Source organism: Dromiciops gliroides, chromosome 3 (genome assembly GCF_019393635.1).
Source record: "Dromiciops gliroides isolate mDroGli1 chromosome 3, mDroGli1.pri, whole genome shotgun sequence".
In the NCBI taxonomy this organism is placed as follows: Eukaryota; Metazoa; Chordata; class Mammalia; order Microbiotheria; family Microbiotheriidae; genus Dromiciops; species Dromiciops gliroides.
Window position 1 is genome coordinate 286,721,427 of NC_057863.1, and position 14,501 is coordinate 286,735,927.

Sequence of the window (14,501 nt, forward strand, 5' to 3'; positions counted from 1 at the left end):
GGGAAGCCTAATTCATGGTAGTAACATTTTTCTTGTGTTACTAGATATGTTAATGTTAAAGAACAAGTGTATGTAGATTTTCAGCATAATATTAACATCCTTTAGGAACATAGGTTATGTTCTCTAATATAAAACAGAATTAAAATTCAACTCAATAAACTTTTATTAGTCATATAACCTATGAATGGCATTGTTCTAGGCACTATGGGAGATGCAAATTTTAAATTAAAATAAAAATTTGTCTTTATTGTTCTCTAGTTCAAAACGGCTATGAGATCAGCCTGTAGTCCTATCATTTTAGAATTATACAGTTAAAATGTTAACATGAATTCACAGGCATCTAAATCAGTAGCCCAGGGGGATGTTGTAAACAGAATATATCCTTCAGAATTGTGAGTGAAAAATATGCCCATGTTATACTTGCATATAAATGATAATATTCATGGTTATAGTCTTAAAGAAAGAATTGTTGTATTATAAAAAGTCTTTATGGTGTTTATTTTTGAAGCAAATACCCTGACTTAATCAAAGTGTTTTCCATGATGAGAGATAACAGCATGGAGCCTAAGGGAGGCAGGGAGGTAGAGAAAGAGAGAGACAGAGAGACAGAGACAGAGACACAGAGAGACAGAGACACAGAGAGAGACAGAGACAAAGACAGAAAGACTCACAGAGACAGAGAAACAGAGACAGAGAGAAACACAGACACAAAGAGAGAAAAAGATAGAGACACAGAAAGAGACAGAGAGAGAAAGTGAGAGGGGGAGAATTTCTTAATCACTATGTTACTACGTGCTAGGCATTCTAAGTCTTTACAAATAAAAGCAAGTAATAACAGTTCCTACCTTCAAGGAGCTCACATTCCAAAAGGGAAAGAAAACACTTAAAGGGAAGCTACAAAATGGAGTTGGGTGGGGGAAGAAGGATACGCAAAGATATGTGAGTCCAGGGAAGCATCCTTTAACCTGGTCAGACATAATTGTGGAGGCAGGAAATCATTAAACTGGGAATCAGGCCTTCACCTTAGAATAAGACATCTGGAGGGGATGACGATACGTTTAAATTGTATTTGATTAAGTGGTAGACTGCCAGTCAGTCAGGAAGAATTGTGTTCAAATGCTGCCTCTATTAGGTGTTGAAAGAATGATTTCTCAAAGTTCTAGATAATTCTCTGACTGTAAATTCTAGACTGATGAAATCAAAGGTTTGGGATGTATTGATATTCTTAATGTCATATTTTCAGGTCTTCAGAATGAAATATATAAAGCTTCCTTCTCACTCCCCAGAAGGGGAACTTGGTAAAGTACATCTTTGATTAAGTATCTAGGAAGATGGTCACCGTCACCAATTTTCATTAGGATTTATATCCTTTGTCCTATCCCAAACTGATGGCTGGTACCTGAGCCTTTCTGCTCTACCACTTGTATCTTCCACTAGCACTCTTACCTGATTAAATCTCAGAATGTCTCTTCATATGATTATTCTCCATTTTATTCATTCTGTATTTCCAGTAACACTTTTCTGTATCTGCACTAAACAAAGACTTCTGAATCTGTTTCACTGCCTTTAAGCCTCCTCTACTTATACTGCAGGAATTTGCACTTCTTATTTATTCTTTCAATATAGAAGTTTTGCATTTAGCAAGCTTAGACAGTCATATTGGATAAGAATGCAATGGTTGGGGGGCAGCTAGTTGATGCAGTGGATAAAGCACTGGCCCTGGATTCAGGAGGACCTGAATTCAAATTCGGCCTCAGACACTTGACACTAGCTGTATGACCCTGGCCAAGTCACTTAATTCTCATTGCCCTGCAAAAAACAAAACAAAACAAAACAAAAGGATGCAATGGTTGACCTACTGTTGATTAGACTTCCCTTCCGCTTTATTTTATTCTTAAGTAAATTCTCTGTGTAGTTGAGAGGACATATTAGCATTTTCAGAGCTGATTGTTGCAGTTAAAGCTTTGCATTTCATTTTCCTCTTCCCTCCCCCTTTTAATTTAGGTCTATTAATTTTCCTGATTGATTTAAACTTATAAGTATAATTCCTATTTCAATTCTAGTCATGTTTGTGGGATAAGATTGGGGAATGATACTGTAGATAGCTAAGGGGGGAAGATGAAGAAAGAAAAAGATTTCACAGTGCCTGAATAATTCAGAGAGCTTCGTTACTTAGATCTCAGTGTATTTTACCAAATTCCTGACTTTTATCTATGGCATATAGTGTAAGTACTTTGATGGGAAACTTTTCACAAGGTACCTTCATTTCTAAATATATGAGGAGAGAGAGAGAGAGAGAGAGAGAGAGAGAGAGAGAGAGAGAGAGAGAGAGAGAGAGAGAGAGAGAAAATAATTCAATAAAACTGTTTAAAACATCACCTAAGTGTGAGAGTATATGCTGTATTCATCCCTAGTCCCCAGCCTCTTATCTTTTCCATGGAGGAAGAAAGGTCTATTTTCTGAGTTTTTGTTCTTACTCTTTACATGGTAGTCCTTGTACATATTGTTTCTTAGTTTTGGTGAGTGAGTGGTAGTCCTTGTACATATTGTTTCTTAGTTTTGGTGAGTGAGTGAATAATTAATTTATGAAAATTATGAAATGGGGCTGGCATACCTGATTCTTTAGGTACTATCTGGAAAACACCACAATGGCAGTGGGAAGTGAAGCTGCAATAACACTTTAATAAGGTACAAAGCATGTAGGGACACACAGCACAAAAGGTACAGGTAAAAAGAGTGAAGGGAGGAATACAGAGAGAGTTATCATGGGATAGAATGGTAAAAGAAGGTAGGCAGGTTGGGGAAGAGGATAGGGGGTGGATGAGTCATTTATATAACCATGGATTAGAGTTTGGACTACTTCAGCACCATGGACCCTTATAAGACTAAAGGGTGCTTGGGGGCAGGATTCTGAGGTCTCATTTTATAGGAATTTTGTGAGATATAGAATAACTCTTATCCATACCAACTTGGGGTTAGTTTATTAACTTATTGATTTTATCTCAAAGTTCTCAGTAAAACTTCCAAGTTAACATGGCCACATTAGCCCAAAATAATCTAACACTTGGTGTTCTACTGTATTAGAACTTTCCAATTTTTACAAGTAGAGGGAGTTCCCTATATCAATAAAATCAAAGGCCCAGTCCCTTTCCTATATAATTTATTTTTTTTAATCTTTTGTTTTGTTTGTTTTTGGTGAGGCAATTGGGGTTAGGTGACTTGCCTAGGGTCACACAGCTAGTAAGTGTTAAGTGTCTGAGGTCGGATTTGAACTCGGGTCCTCCTGAATCCAGGGCCAGTGCTCTATCCACTGCACCACCTACCTATCCCTCCTATATCATTTCTAAGGAGTTTTTTGTTTTATGACACCTTTTAAAAAGTATATACTTATACAAATTAACATTTAAATAGTGTCTTAAACTTTAGAAAGTTCCCCCCTCACAATAATCCTGAAAAAAAAAAGGTACTGCATATTGTTATTTCCATAATAAAGATGAGAAAACCAAGACTCAGAAAGACTAAGTGATTTGCCCATGGTAACATGTCTAGTATTAGATTTTACTCTTGATTTGAATGCATATACACACTTCAGGTCCATTGTACTTTACAATGTTGCCTTCTCTGCCGCAGTATTATTATAGGTATAAAATTGAAAATATCAAACAAAGCGCTTTATATAATTATTATTATGTGTTCAAGTTAATCACTTTGGGCACTGGTCCTCCTAAAGTATTGGTAAGTGTTGGTAAAAGAGCAATGTTTCTAACAGATCAGCTAAGAAGAATACATTTTGGATTACCTTATTTGAGCCTGGTACCCAGAAAACCAGGCTTGCCATATGTATTATGTGAGAAACAAAGGATTTGAAGAGCTGCTGTATTACAGGAATAAAGTTATTAGTTCATATTCTCTTGCTTTTATGGTCCTTTTCACTTGTTATTTCTAAAAAATGTTTTCCCAAGAGAAAGATATGAAATACATGTACACTGTAGAACTTTAAAAATAGAAGAAGGTATAAACCTTTGAACCTCTTAGATTTAACCACAGTTTCTTTTGGGCTTTTGGGTATGAATTGTACTATCTCTTGTAAGTGAAATAATTCCTAGAGGGAAGTCACTAAAACAGCAGGAAGAGTAAGAACACTGTGGAATTTAGGAATGCATAGCAATAAACTTGTTCTAAATTTTGAAGAAGAAAAAAAACAATCCCTGGTATAGCTCACACTTGATCCTACCAGGCAAAGTAAAATCAGCTTTTAAGGACAGTGAGTGTGTGTCTAGGTTTTCATTGGTAAAGAAATATGTTACTATTCATTATTTTGTAGCAGTATTGGGGGGAAAAACAACTTTTTTTTTTCATTGTTGAGTGGCCATGAAATCATTTGGAATGTTACTTCTGGAGAATAAAATTTACACATAAGACATTGAATTATAATAACAAAGGTATGCTCAACAATAAGAATACAATTAAGTAGTAAAATAATAGTATAATACTAAGTCAAATGTGGCAGAACTTTTTTCAGTTTTAATATATAAAGCATATTTCAGCTTTTCTACTAAAAAAATAAAGTCCTATTTCATTGAAGATAATCAGACAAACATGTCTGCATCAGCTACATACAGGCATCTATATTTACTTAGGTTAATGGTTTGCAAAATTGCATTTTTCCCCTGAAAATAGAAGGAATATGGCAAATGCACAAAACTTCAGTTTATATAGTTCTGTGCTCAGAGATCCTTATACAAATGCTCTTATGTAGGCCTGTATACATATCAATCAGTGAGGATAATGAAATTTTAAAAAAAGATATATGATTCTTCTAAATTATTTATGAAATTATATTTAAATGGGTATACAAGAAAACAGCATTTGACATTTTATTGAAATAGGGAACTCCCTCTACCAATAAAAGTTGGGAATATTTGCAGCTTATTTTCTTCAGGGTCTGTCTGGAACATTGAGAGATTTACTGACTTCTCTAAAGTCACAAAGCAGGTATGTGTCAGAGGTCAGTTGGGAACCCAGCACTTCCTGACAATGGCAGAGAATAGATAAAATTAGAGAAAAGGAAGGAGAAAGGAACAATTTAGAACATAAGATACTTTGTGATAAAGAGTAATTGAGAAACGGTATAGGCCAGAAGTTTCTGATTTGTCCTAATCAAGAAAAAAGTAGTAGAATTAAAATGATAAGTTGATAAAAGACAGAAAATTATTCAGGGCAAGCCTTAGTCTGTCATTAAAAGGGTTAGTCAGGATTGACATCAGTAGTAGAAAAATAGTCAAGGAGACTCCAAGTTAAATCACTAGAAGGCCCTTTGTTTTTATGTAAGTGAGGCTCTCCTCTGTGTTCAAAGTCTGGAGAAGAAAGACCTCTAAAGTTAAAAAAAATGCCTCTTGGAGTCATATTAATAACTATATACAGCAGGGGATTCAACTAATTAAAATATACCTGGTGAGATTACCATTTATAAATCAAGCTTGTTTCAACTGCCCCAACGTAAGTGGAAGCTTTGATTTTGGATGGAATCACAACCTCTCATGCTTGTGTTTCGCCTGTCTAATTCAACATTATTATGAGATTTGAACTTTTCAAGTCCCTGATTAGATCTGGGTTGGTCTTCCTCTCTGGTTTCACATATATGCTAAAGAACCTCTAAAGATAGGTTGCCAGAGGCATATGAACCCCCTCACCCCAACACAAACTTAAAACCTTTGGAAGGCTGATTAATAATAACAACAACAACAACAACAATAATAATAATAACCCAACACTTCTCATTCATCACTAGAAGCACGACCTGAGCAATTCATATCAATATTATGAAGGGTTGTCAAGGTCCAGATATCCTGATCTCATGATGATGCTTTAGTCCTCCAGTTATAAGATAGTACATTTCATTTTCCAAATGATAGTCGCTCTGGGACAACAGTGCCTCAACACACAGATCTTAAGAACACACATACACAGTATTACCTATGAGGTAAATAGCAAGGTGGGAAACATCCAATTCTGGAAGTTACTAATTCTTGATATTTACTTTAAAAAGGAAACAAATATAGATAAAGGCAGCCAGGAGTTAAAGGTCTATGAACTCCCTATCAAGATACTTGGGAGAGCATATACTTTTCCTACTATATTACATTTTGAGAGGGGGAAGGAGAAATCCTCTCCATCCTCCCACTGCTAAAGTCCATTCTGAAAGTCGAAGTGAAAGAAATGCAAAAGAAAAAATGTGTGTGCAGAGAGGTGACAGATATAGCTCATTTTAATAAACTAGAAAGTTCCTTCACCAAAGTTCCATTCTCCTGGGCTTGTGAACAAACCCTTAAAAGGCAGCCTCAGTTGCTGAATCTTTATCAGTAATGTCGGTTTTTTTTTTTTTTTTTGGTTTTTGGTTTTTGGGTTTTTTTTTTTGCTGGGCAATGGGGGTTAAGTGACTTGCCCAGGGTCACACAGCTAGTAAGTGTCAAGTGTCTGAGGCCGGATTTGAACTCTGGTACTCCTGAATTCAGGGCCGGTGCTTTACCCTGCGCCATCTAGCTGCCCCAGTAATGTCACGTTTTTAAAGAAGTTCACCACCTTAAAAGGTACCCTTCAAATATTATATGTAATACTATCAATATGGTTTGGGTTCTTTCAAAGCAGTCAGGTGTCCCCTGATCACATCACTTTTACCATTCTTCAGTAGTTATTGTTTCATATCATATCATGTAATTTTAACTTAATTGTTAGCATATTTTCAGCATCCATCATTTTAACAAAATATTATTTTTATACTCAAATGATATGTAATATACCACAACAAACATTTATTAAGCACCTGCCCTCTATATAGAATTATACTAAGTATAATTTAGATAAAACAGGGGCCTTGCCTTCAAGGAGCTTACAGACTAATAGGTGCATGTACTTGTAAGAATGCAGCATATCTTCATCTTACTGAAATGGTATAAATTCTGTGATTAAATAGTAAGTGGCAGTAAGACTTTTCTACACAGAATGAGGAGGGATAGCTTCCGAAATATTTTTGAGGATTCATGTAGCAACAAGCAATTAGCATAAATTAGAAAGAAACCACTTTTGGTTGAGATCAGAAAGGGAAAGAAAGATATGTCAGTTATGACATTTCACATATTTTAAGGGGCCATGACAGACTTGAAAGATAATGGTATGGGCAATTCTGTCATATTTAATGGCATAATTCTCCCAACAGTTTCCAGGAACTTAAAGTACTCTGAAAGGTCTATCTTTTATTAACTGTTCCCACTCTATCACTGTTTCCTATTTTCTATAGTGGCCCCAAGGGACTATAGACACTTTGGTGTTTGAAAAGCTTCAATACAGTTCCTCATTTTTTTACACAGCTACAACATTGTCTTCCTTTGATGGAGGTCCATTAAAAAAAAAGGACCTCTCTTCTATGGGTAAATGGATGAGATAAAGGAGGAAATCTAGGTGATATTAAAGAAACAAAACCAAAATCAATAATATTATTTTGTTAAAAAAAGGAAATGAGAAAAAGTGATAGAAGGAACTTCATGATCATCTTTATTTAAAAGTGGTAAATTATAAATGCCATAGCCCCCAATCAAAATAGATTTTATTTACATTTCTAGTATAGATTGATTCTCATTTTATGGTAATTACAAAAATGGCTATAATTGTGTTTGCATTAGAAATTTTTAAAAAACCGTTTATTTGATATCTATGTTTAAAAATTACCTTTTCTGAATAAATTAACCTTTCTACTTTCTCTAGTAATCTATCAATTATAAGAAAGATTAACAAGAGGCAAAAAAGGCTACTCAGCAAAAAAATAATTAAGAGATCAGGAGATTCTGAAAGTGTCTCTATAAATGTTCTACATAAATAGTCCCCTGGCTTAGTCAGAATTATAGTGTTTAATTTTTGTTTATTCTTTTTTTTTACATTGTAATTGGTATGCACATCTTTCCTACTTCTTCTTTATTTCATTCAGCATGAATCCATCTAAATCTTCCCATGTTTAACTGAACTCTTCTTTTTCATTATTGCTTAGGGTACAGAAATATTTCTTTACATCTACAGACCATTTGAGAAAATATATTTAGTGATTCTACCAGCCATTGGCAACAACATCGTTTGTCATCCTTTGCAACTATAAACATATCGATATGAATATTTTGACCACCTTATAATGTGTGTCTACGGAATCTCTGTAACAGAGAGCATATAATTTTTTTTTGTCATTTTGTCAGCTAAATTCCACATTGGTTTCCAGAAATTTTATATAATGAATGTACAAAACCATCAACAAGGTATTAGTACCTATCTTTCCACAGTGCTTCCAATAGTAATTCAGATCTTTTGTCTTCGTTAATTATCTAGACATCTGCTGAAGTCTCAGTTGTTTGGATTTGCATATTTTTAAATATAATTAATTTGAACCAATCATTTATATTGTTTGTAGTTGTTCCGACCCCTATTTGTTCATACTTTTTGACTTTTTATCCAATTGGAGGATGGCTTCTGTTCTTATTTATTTGTGTCTCTTTCAATTCCAAACTACCTTCCAACTAGCTGCCCAAGTGCTGTTCCTCAAATGTATCTGTAACCATGACAACCTATACTCATTCAACTCCCATGGCTCCCAGTTACCCACAGGATCAAATATGACATCATTTATTATTTAAAGTTCTTCATAACCTGGCCCTACTCTACTTTCCTAGAAATTTTTTTGGGCAGGGGGGAGGACAATGAGGGTTAAGTGATTTGCCCAGGATCACACAGCTAGTAAATGTCAAGTATCTGAGGTTAGATTTGAACTCAGGTCCTCCTGAATCCAGGGCTGGTGCTTTATCCACTGCACCACCTAGCTGCCCTCAATTCCTAGACTTCTTACTCTATATTCTCTTCCATTCATTCTTGGATCCAGGCATGCCTATCTACTTGCTTTTCCTTATACTTAGCACTACTTATTCCATTTCAGTGCCTCTTCACTGGCTTTCCTTCATGTCTAGAATTTATCACCTCCATTTCTTGAATTCATGATTTCTTTCAAGACAGCTCAAAAGCTACATAATACAGGAAAGTTTTCCTAGTTGCCTAGCTGATAGTGTCTTTGCTTATAATATTATTTTCCCTATTTCTTTGTATCTTGTATGTGTCACAGTAGATAGAATATTGTACCTCGAGAAAGAACTCTTGGTAACAACTGAGTTCAGATCCTTATCAGTCATTTCTTAGCTGTGTGACCTGGTCAAGTCACTTAACTCTTCTCTGCCTCATTTTCCTTATTATCAAATGAGAATACAAATAGCACCTACTTCACAGAAATGTTTTGGGAACAAAATGAGATAGTATTTGTAACCTTAAAATGTTATATAAATGTCAAATAATTATGATGATGGTAAAAATAAGTTGTCTCTTCCATTATAATGAAATATCCATTAGGGCAAGGACTATTTTTGCATTTCTTTGTATTCTAAGTTACATAGCATAGGGCCTGGCACATAGTATGCATCTAATTTCTAGTTGTTTGATTATCTGGTTGGCTGCATTGTTTTGCTAGGGTAAAGGGCTTTTATTTTTCAATTTCATATAATCACAATTACACAGTATTATATTTTTTGACAACTACATCCACTGCTTTGGTTAAGAATTCTTCCCCTTAAACATAGCTGTGACATATTCTTGATAACCTAACATGGATTTTATGTGATTTCTTTTTTTTTGGTGTGACTTTTAGTATTTAGTTTAAATATATTGTGATATATGATGTATGGTATATGATTTTGAATGTGTTGTGATATAAGATTTATGCTATATGATATCCAACTAAAATCATTTTCTGATGAACTGCTGTGTAGTTCTTACTCAAGTTGTTTATGTTTTTATGCTAATGTAACATTGGGATAATGAGTTTGATGATTCTTAATCTTGTCTGTGTTCTACTGATTTACTTTTACATTTTTACCCTCCATCCAATACTTAATGATTAATATATCATATAATTTGGAGTTGGAAAGCACTTCTTTCCCTTTGTCCCTCCTTTTTTCATTATTTTCCTTGAGATTCTAAACATTTTTCTTTCAAATTGATTTTGTTATTATCTTGTCTAACTCAAAAAGCATTCCTTGTGATTTTCTTTACTGTAGCACTAAACATGTAAATTATTTTTGTAGTATCTTCATTTTCTTTTATATTGGTATGGCCTAAGCACAACAAGTTGCATCTTAGAGAGATATTTTTTTCATGGTTTACTTATATCACTCTTCAGTGCTCTATTGATTAAGTTATTTCATTGTTGTTAGGAAAAAAAGTGGGAATTTGAGGGGTCTTGAAGAAAAGGTATATAAGATTAACTTGGGGAGGTTTCAAAAACCCATTCTTATATCATTATCTTCTTTTCAGCGAGTCATATTTTACTGATGTTACCAAAATAAAGGGATTTAGTGTCCTGAATACTTAAAAAGTAGCAGAATTAAGTTTGTTTCATGTTCTCCTTTGGAATCATAGGATGTTAGAGATTCAATCTTTTAGATTATCTACTTTAACCACTCAATTAAATAATATTAATTCCTCTAAAAAGTGGTTTGTAACCCATCTTTTATAAACTCTTTGGGAAGAATTCATCCCTTGGATATTCATATCTTAGTATAATTTTAAGAAAGAATACATTTGTCAACATGACTGTTGCCCTCTGTTCAAAAGTTGGTTTTCTAGGTTTTTGGCCTGTATAGACATTATAGTTACTTCCCCTTAAACAAGAATTTGGTTAGCAAGAGGCATTAAGGGTAGATAAGAACAATCTTTACATTTTGGTTCCCTAAATTATAAAGATCTGTCTTTTTTTTGCAAGTCTCCAAGAAATATCCATGCTTTCAGCTTTTTCTTCTTGTTGCCTGCTCTCCTGCTGGTTACTTGGCCTCAAGTGAATGTACTAGCTTGTTTCACCCTTACTGGTAAAGTTAGATTCTCTGGTCCACTGACTAGTTCTGACAGTTACTGGCTTGATAACTTTGAGGTTTTCATTTCATTTCCATGGATCTCAGTTTCCTCAACTATAAAGAGAGAATTGGAATAAATAATCTCTGAGTTGCTATGCCACTCTAGAATTCTGTGTTTCCATTACCTAGACTGGCTTCTGGGTCTTCTTCCTTTATGGAAGCCATGTTTCCCAGGACACAAGGGACAAAGGATTTCTTCCTGCACAGGATTTTTCTGGCCTTTCAATTAAATCCCAGTCCTCTTTAGTTTCAGATGCTTGCTAGCTTCATGAAAATAGACATGCCCTGGTTTCAGTAAATAGTAGATACCTCTGAACGGTCTTTCTGTTTGCTTCACCCCTCCTATTTGCTCTCAGAATAATGAGATATCATTCATATTCCTTTCTGGATCTTGTTTTTTCTAGCCTCCGGTTTTCAAATAAAAATACTTATCATACACAGCAAATAGCAAATAATTACTACAACTACCTCCCCCTTCCCATATTCACACCTCATCAGGACATGGAAGTGTTTTATATGATCAAAGGACATATTTGCAAAAAGCACTACCCACACTGCCTGACAAGTAGTGGGTGCTATAGAGATACATATTCCCTTCCCTTATGTGACCAGCATTATAGTAATACAGAAATGCATTTAACTTTGAAATGGCAAATCTAAAATTATATATCATAAGGGGCATTTTGCTTCACCATTTATATACACATACTATATTTTTTATCTATATGTGTTTTTTTCAATCAGCAAAAATTTTCCTTTTCTCCTTTTTCCCCTAAACCCCAAATGTGAACACAAGCAAAACAAATTACCTATTACAACCATGTATCGTCAAGTAAAACAAATTAATGTATTAGTCGTGTCACCCCCATCTCATTCTGAAATCTGAGACCTTTACCTCTCTAAAGTGTGTAGCATGTTTCATTATTAGTCCTATGGAATTGTGATTGGTCATTATACCAAGTAGAGTTCCTATAGCATTCACATGACAACATAGACGAGAATCATCCCAGTTTTACTGAGCTTGTTTTATTTAGGATGTTAAATAACATCAATATCCACAAAAACGACATTTACCTTCTTTTCTAAATGGTGTTCATAGAATCTTTGATGATAAAATGCTTGAAAACCTTGGGGAAAACGGGAATAATATAACTTTGAGTACTAATTGTTTTTTATTTTAACTTGCAGATGAAAGGGAAGATGTTCAAAAGAAAACATTCACAAAATGGATAAATGCACAATTTTCTAAGGTAAAGATATTTTCCCTATTTTAAGACACACCCAGTTAAATATTAAAAGGTATATTGTATGTGTCAGTTTTTTGTTTTGTCATTTAAAAGATCTTGAAATTTCTTTGACAGGGCTTTATTTTAATGAGAAAAGAGCAAAGAGAAACTTTAGAAATGGATGATTATAATTTCTTTTCTTTTTTTTTTTTGGTGAGGTAATTGGGGTTAAGTGACTTGCCCAGGGTCACACAGCCAGTAAGTGTTAAGTGTCTGAGGTCGGATTTGAACTCAGGTCCTCCTGACTCCAGGGCCGGTGCTCTATCCACTGCTCCATTTAGCTGCCCCATGATTATTATTTCTAATAGAAATAAGTGGAGGCAGCTAGGTGGCACAGTGGATAGAGCACCGGCCCTGGAGTCAGGAGGACCTGAGTTCAAATCTGACCTCAGATACTTAACACTATAGATATTTGATTATAAAATATAGTAAAATGACTTACATATGCTAAGAATTTTCTAGCTAGAAAATATTATTTTTATTAGTGGTCATAATGATGGATGATAATTTTATGAATGATACATTCGTAATGATACATCTCATTTTATGTATATTGTATAATATATATAAGTATTCAAATTAATTTAAAGGAAAAAAAAAACGAACATAACTGCCTATGGACCATTAATTCAGTCAATTAAGGAAATGGTCCTAAGAAGGTCTGATCTTGACACAAAACATTATAAAGGCCATTCAAGAGCCTCAATAATTTTTCCTATTTTGCAAATGTATCTCAAAGCATATTTTCTCTTAGCATTACATCTATGCACACACACACACACACCATGCACACACATAAATACACACAATTTAATTTAAACATTGCATCTTAAAAAGAAAATTATTAATTGTGTTTGCATCTTTAATCCTGTCTCATTTTGAAATATGATGAATCAAACATTATCCCATGAGATTTCACTTCTTGTAATTAATTCCAAACCACTCCTGATTTCAAGGTTATCTGTCTTCTTAAGGTTCAGAGTTTCACAAAGATATTTCCTTCTTTATTTTAAGAAACTTTACTGTAACAGTGAAATATGGCATTCTCTGGAAGATTTTGGAAAAATAAGTATTTCTCTCCTTAATAATTAATACACTATGATTTGGGATTTTACATATTTACTGAATGGAGAAGACTTCAAGAAAGAATTATAAGAATTCATTGAATGAAGGATTTGTCAAATAAAAAAGTTTATGTAAAACAAAATGCTCTATTCAGTAATTTGAAAGGCTATTATGTGGGGCAGGGATTAGATTTTTCTGAATGTGACAGAAAACAGTGATAAAAGCAAGATTTAGGAAACATATTTGCATTTGTTATAAGCAAAATATTCCTAATAATTTAATCTGTTCAAAAGCTTAATGGGCTCCCTTATATTCTCATTTAGTAGATGCCTTTTTTGTTTGCTTTTTGGTTTTTTCGTGGGGCAATGAGGATTAAGTGACTTGCCCAGGGTCACACAGCTAGTAAGTGTCAAGTGTCTGAGGCTGGATTTGAACTCAGGTCCTCCTGAATTGAGGGCTGGTGCTTTATCCACTGTGCCACCTATCTGTCCCCTAGTAGATGTCTTAAAACAGAAACTAGATGACTACATAATGGGGGATATTAGATAGATAGATAAATAGATTAGATAGTAGATAGATGATATATAGAATATTCCTTATTCAGATAACAAGTTGAAATAAAATATTCCTCAGCTTCCTTCTAATTTGGAACTCTTCTAATTGGGCAGTTTTCTTAATGGTATATAATAACTAAATTTTATTTATCTTGCAATCAATTTTTATATTATGAACCAAGTATAGTGTTTTTTTAATGCATAGCATAAAAAATTTATAAAGGGATTTAAAATGCATAATTATTAATAGATAACTATAAAAATCATGGATATGTTTCATGTTAACAGTTTTTAGTCAACATATAGAAAATGTTTATTTGGCTATTATTATTAGACAGGTGGTGTCCTGGGCATGAAATCAGAAAGACTTGAATTCAAATCTGGCCTTTTCTATATGACACTGGACATGTCCCTTAACCTCCATCTCCCTCAGTTTCCAAATCTGTAAAACAAGGATGATAATAGAACTGGCCTCTAAGGGCTGTTGTGAATAGAAAATATACAATATTACTTGATCTAAAAAGATGCATTTAAAAAGTGCTTTACAAACATTAAAACACTATGTACATTCTAGTTATTTTTATTATTGCTATTATTGGTTGAGA

General features: G+C 33.9%; 1 protein-coding gene across 1 annotated transcript in view; it reads left to right on the forward strand.

Moving 5' to 3' along the window:
• Window positions 1–14,501, forward strand: part of DMD (dystrophin) — a 2,325,391-nt gene that overhangs the window by 221,899 nt on the left and 2,088,991 nt on the right. The window contains 1 exon segment of the mRNA XM_043994767.1: window positions 12,180–12,241. Within this exon segment, the coding sequence (XP_043850702.1) occupies window positions 12,180–12,241 (62 nt within the window).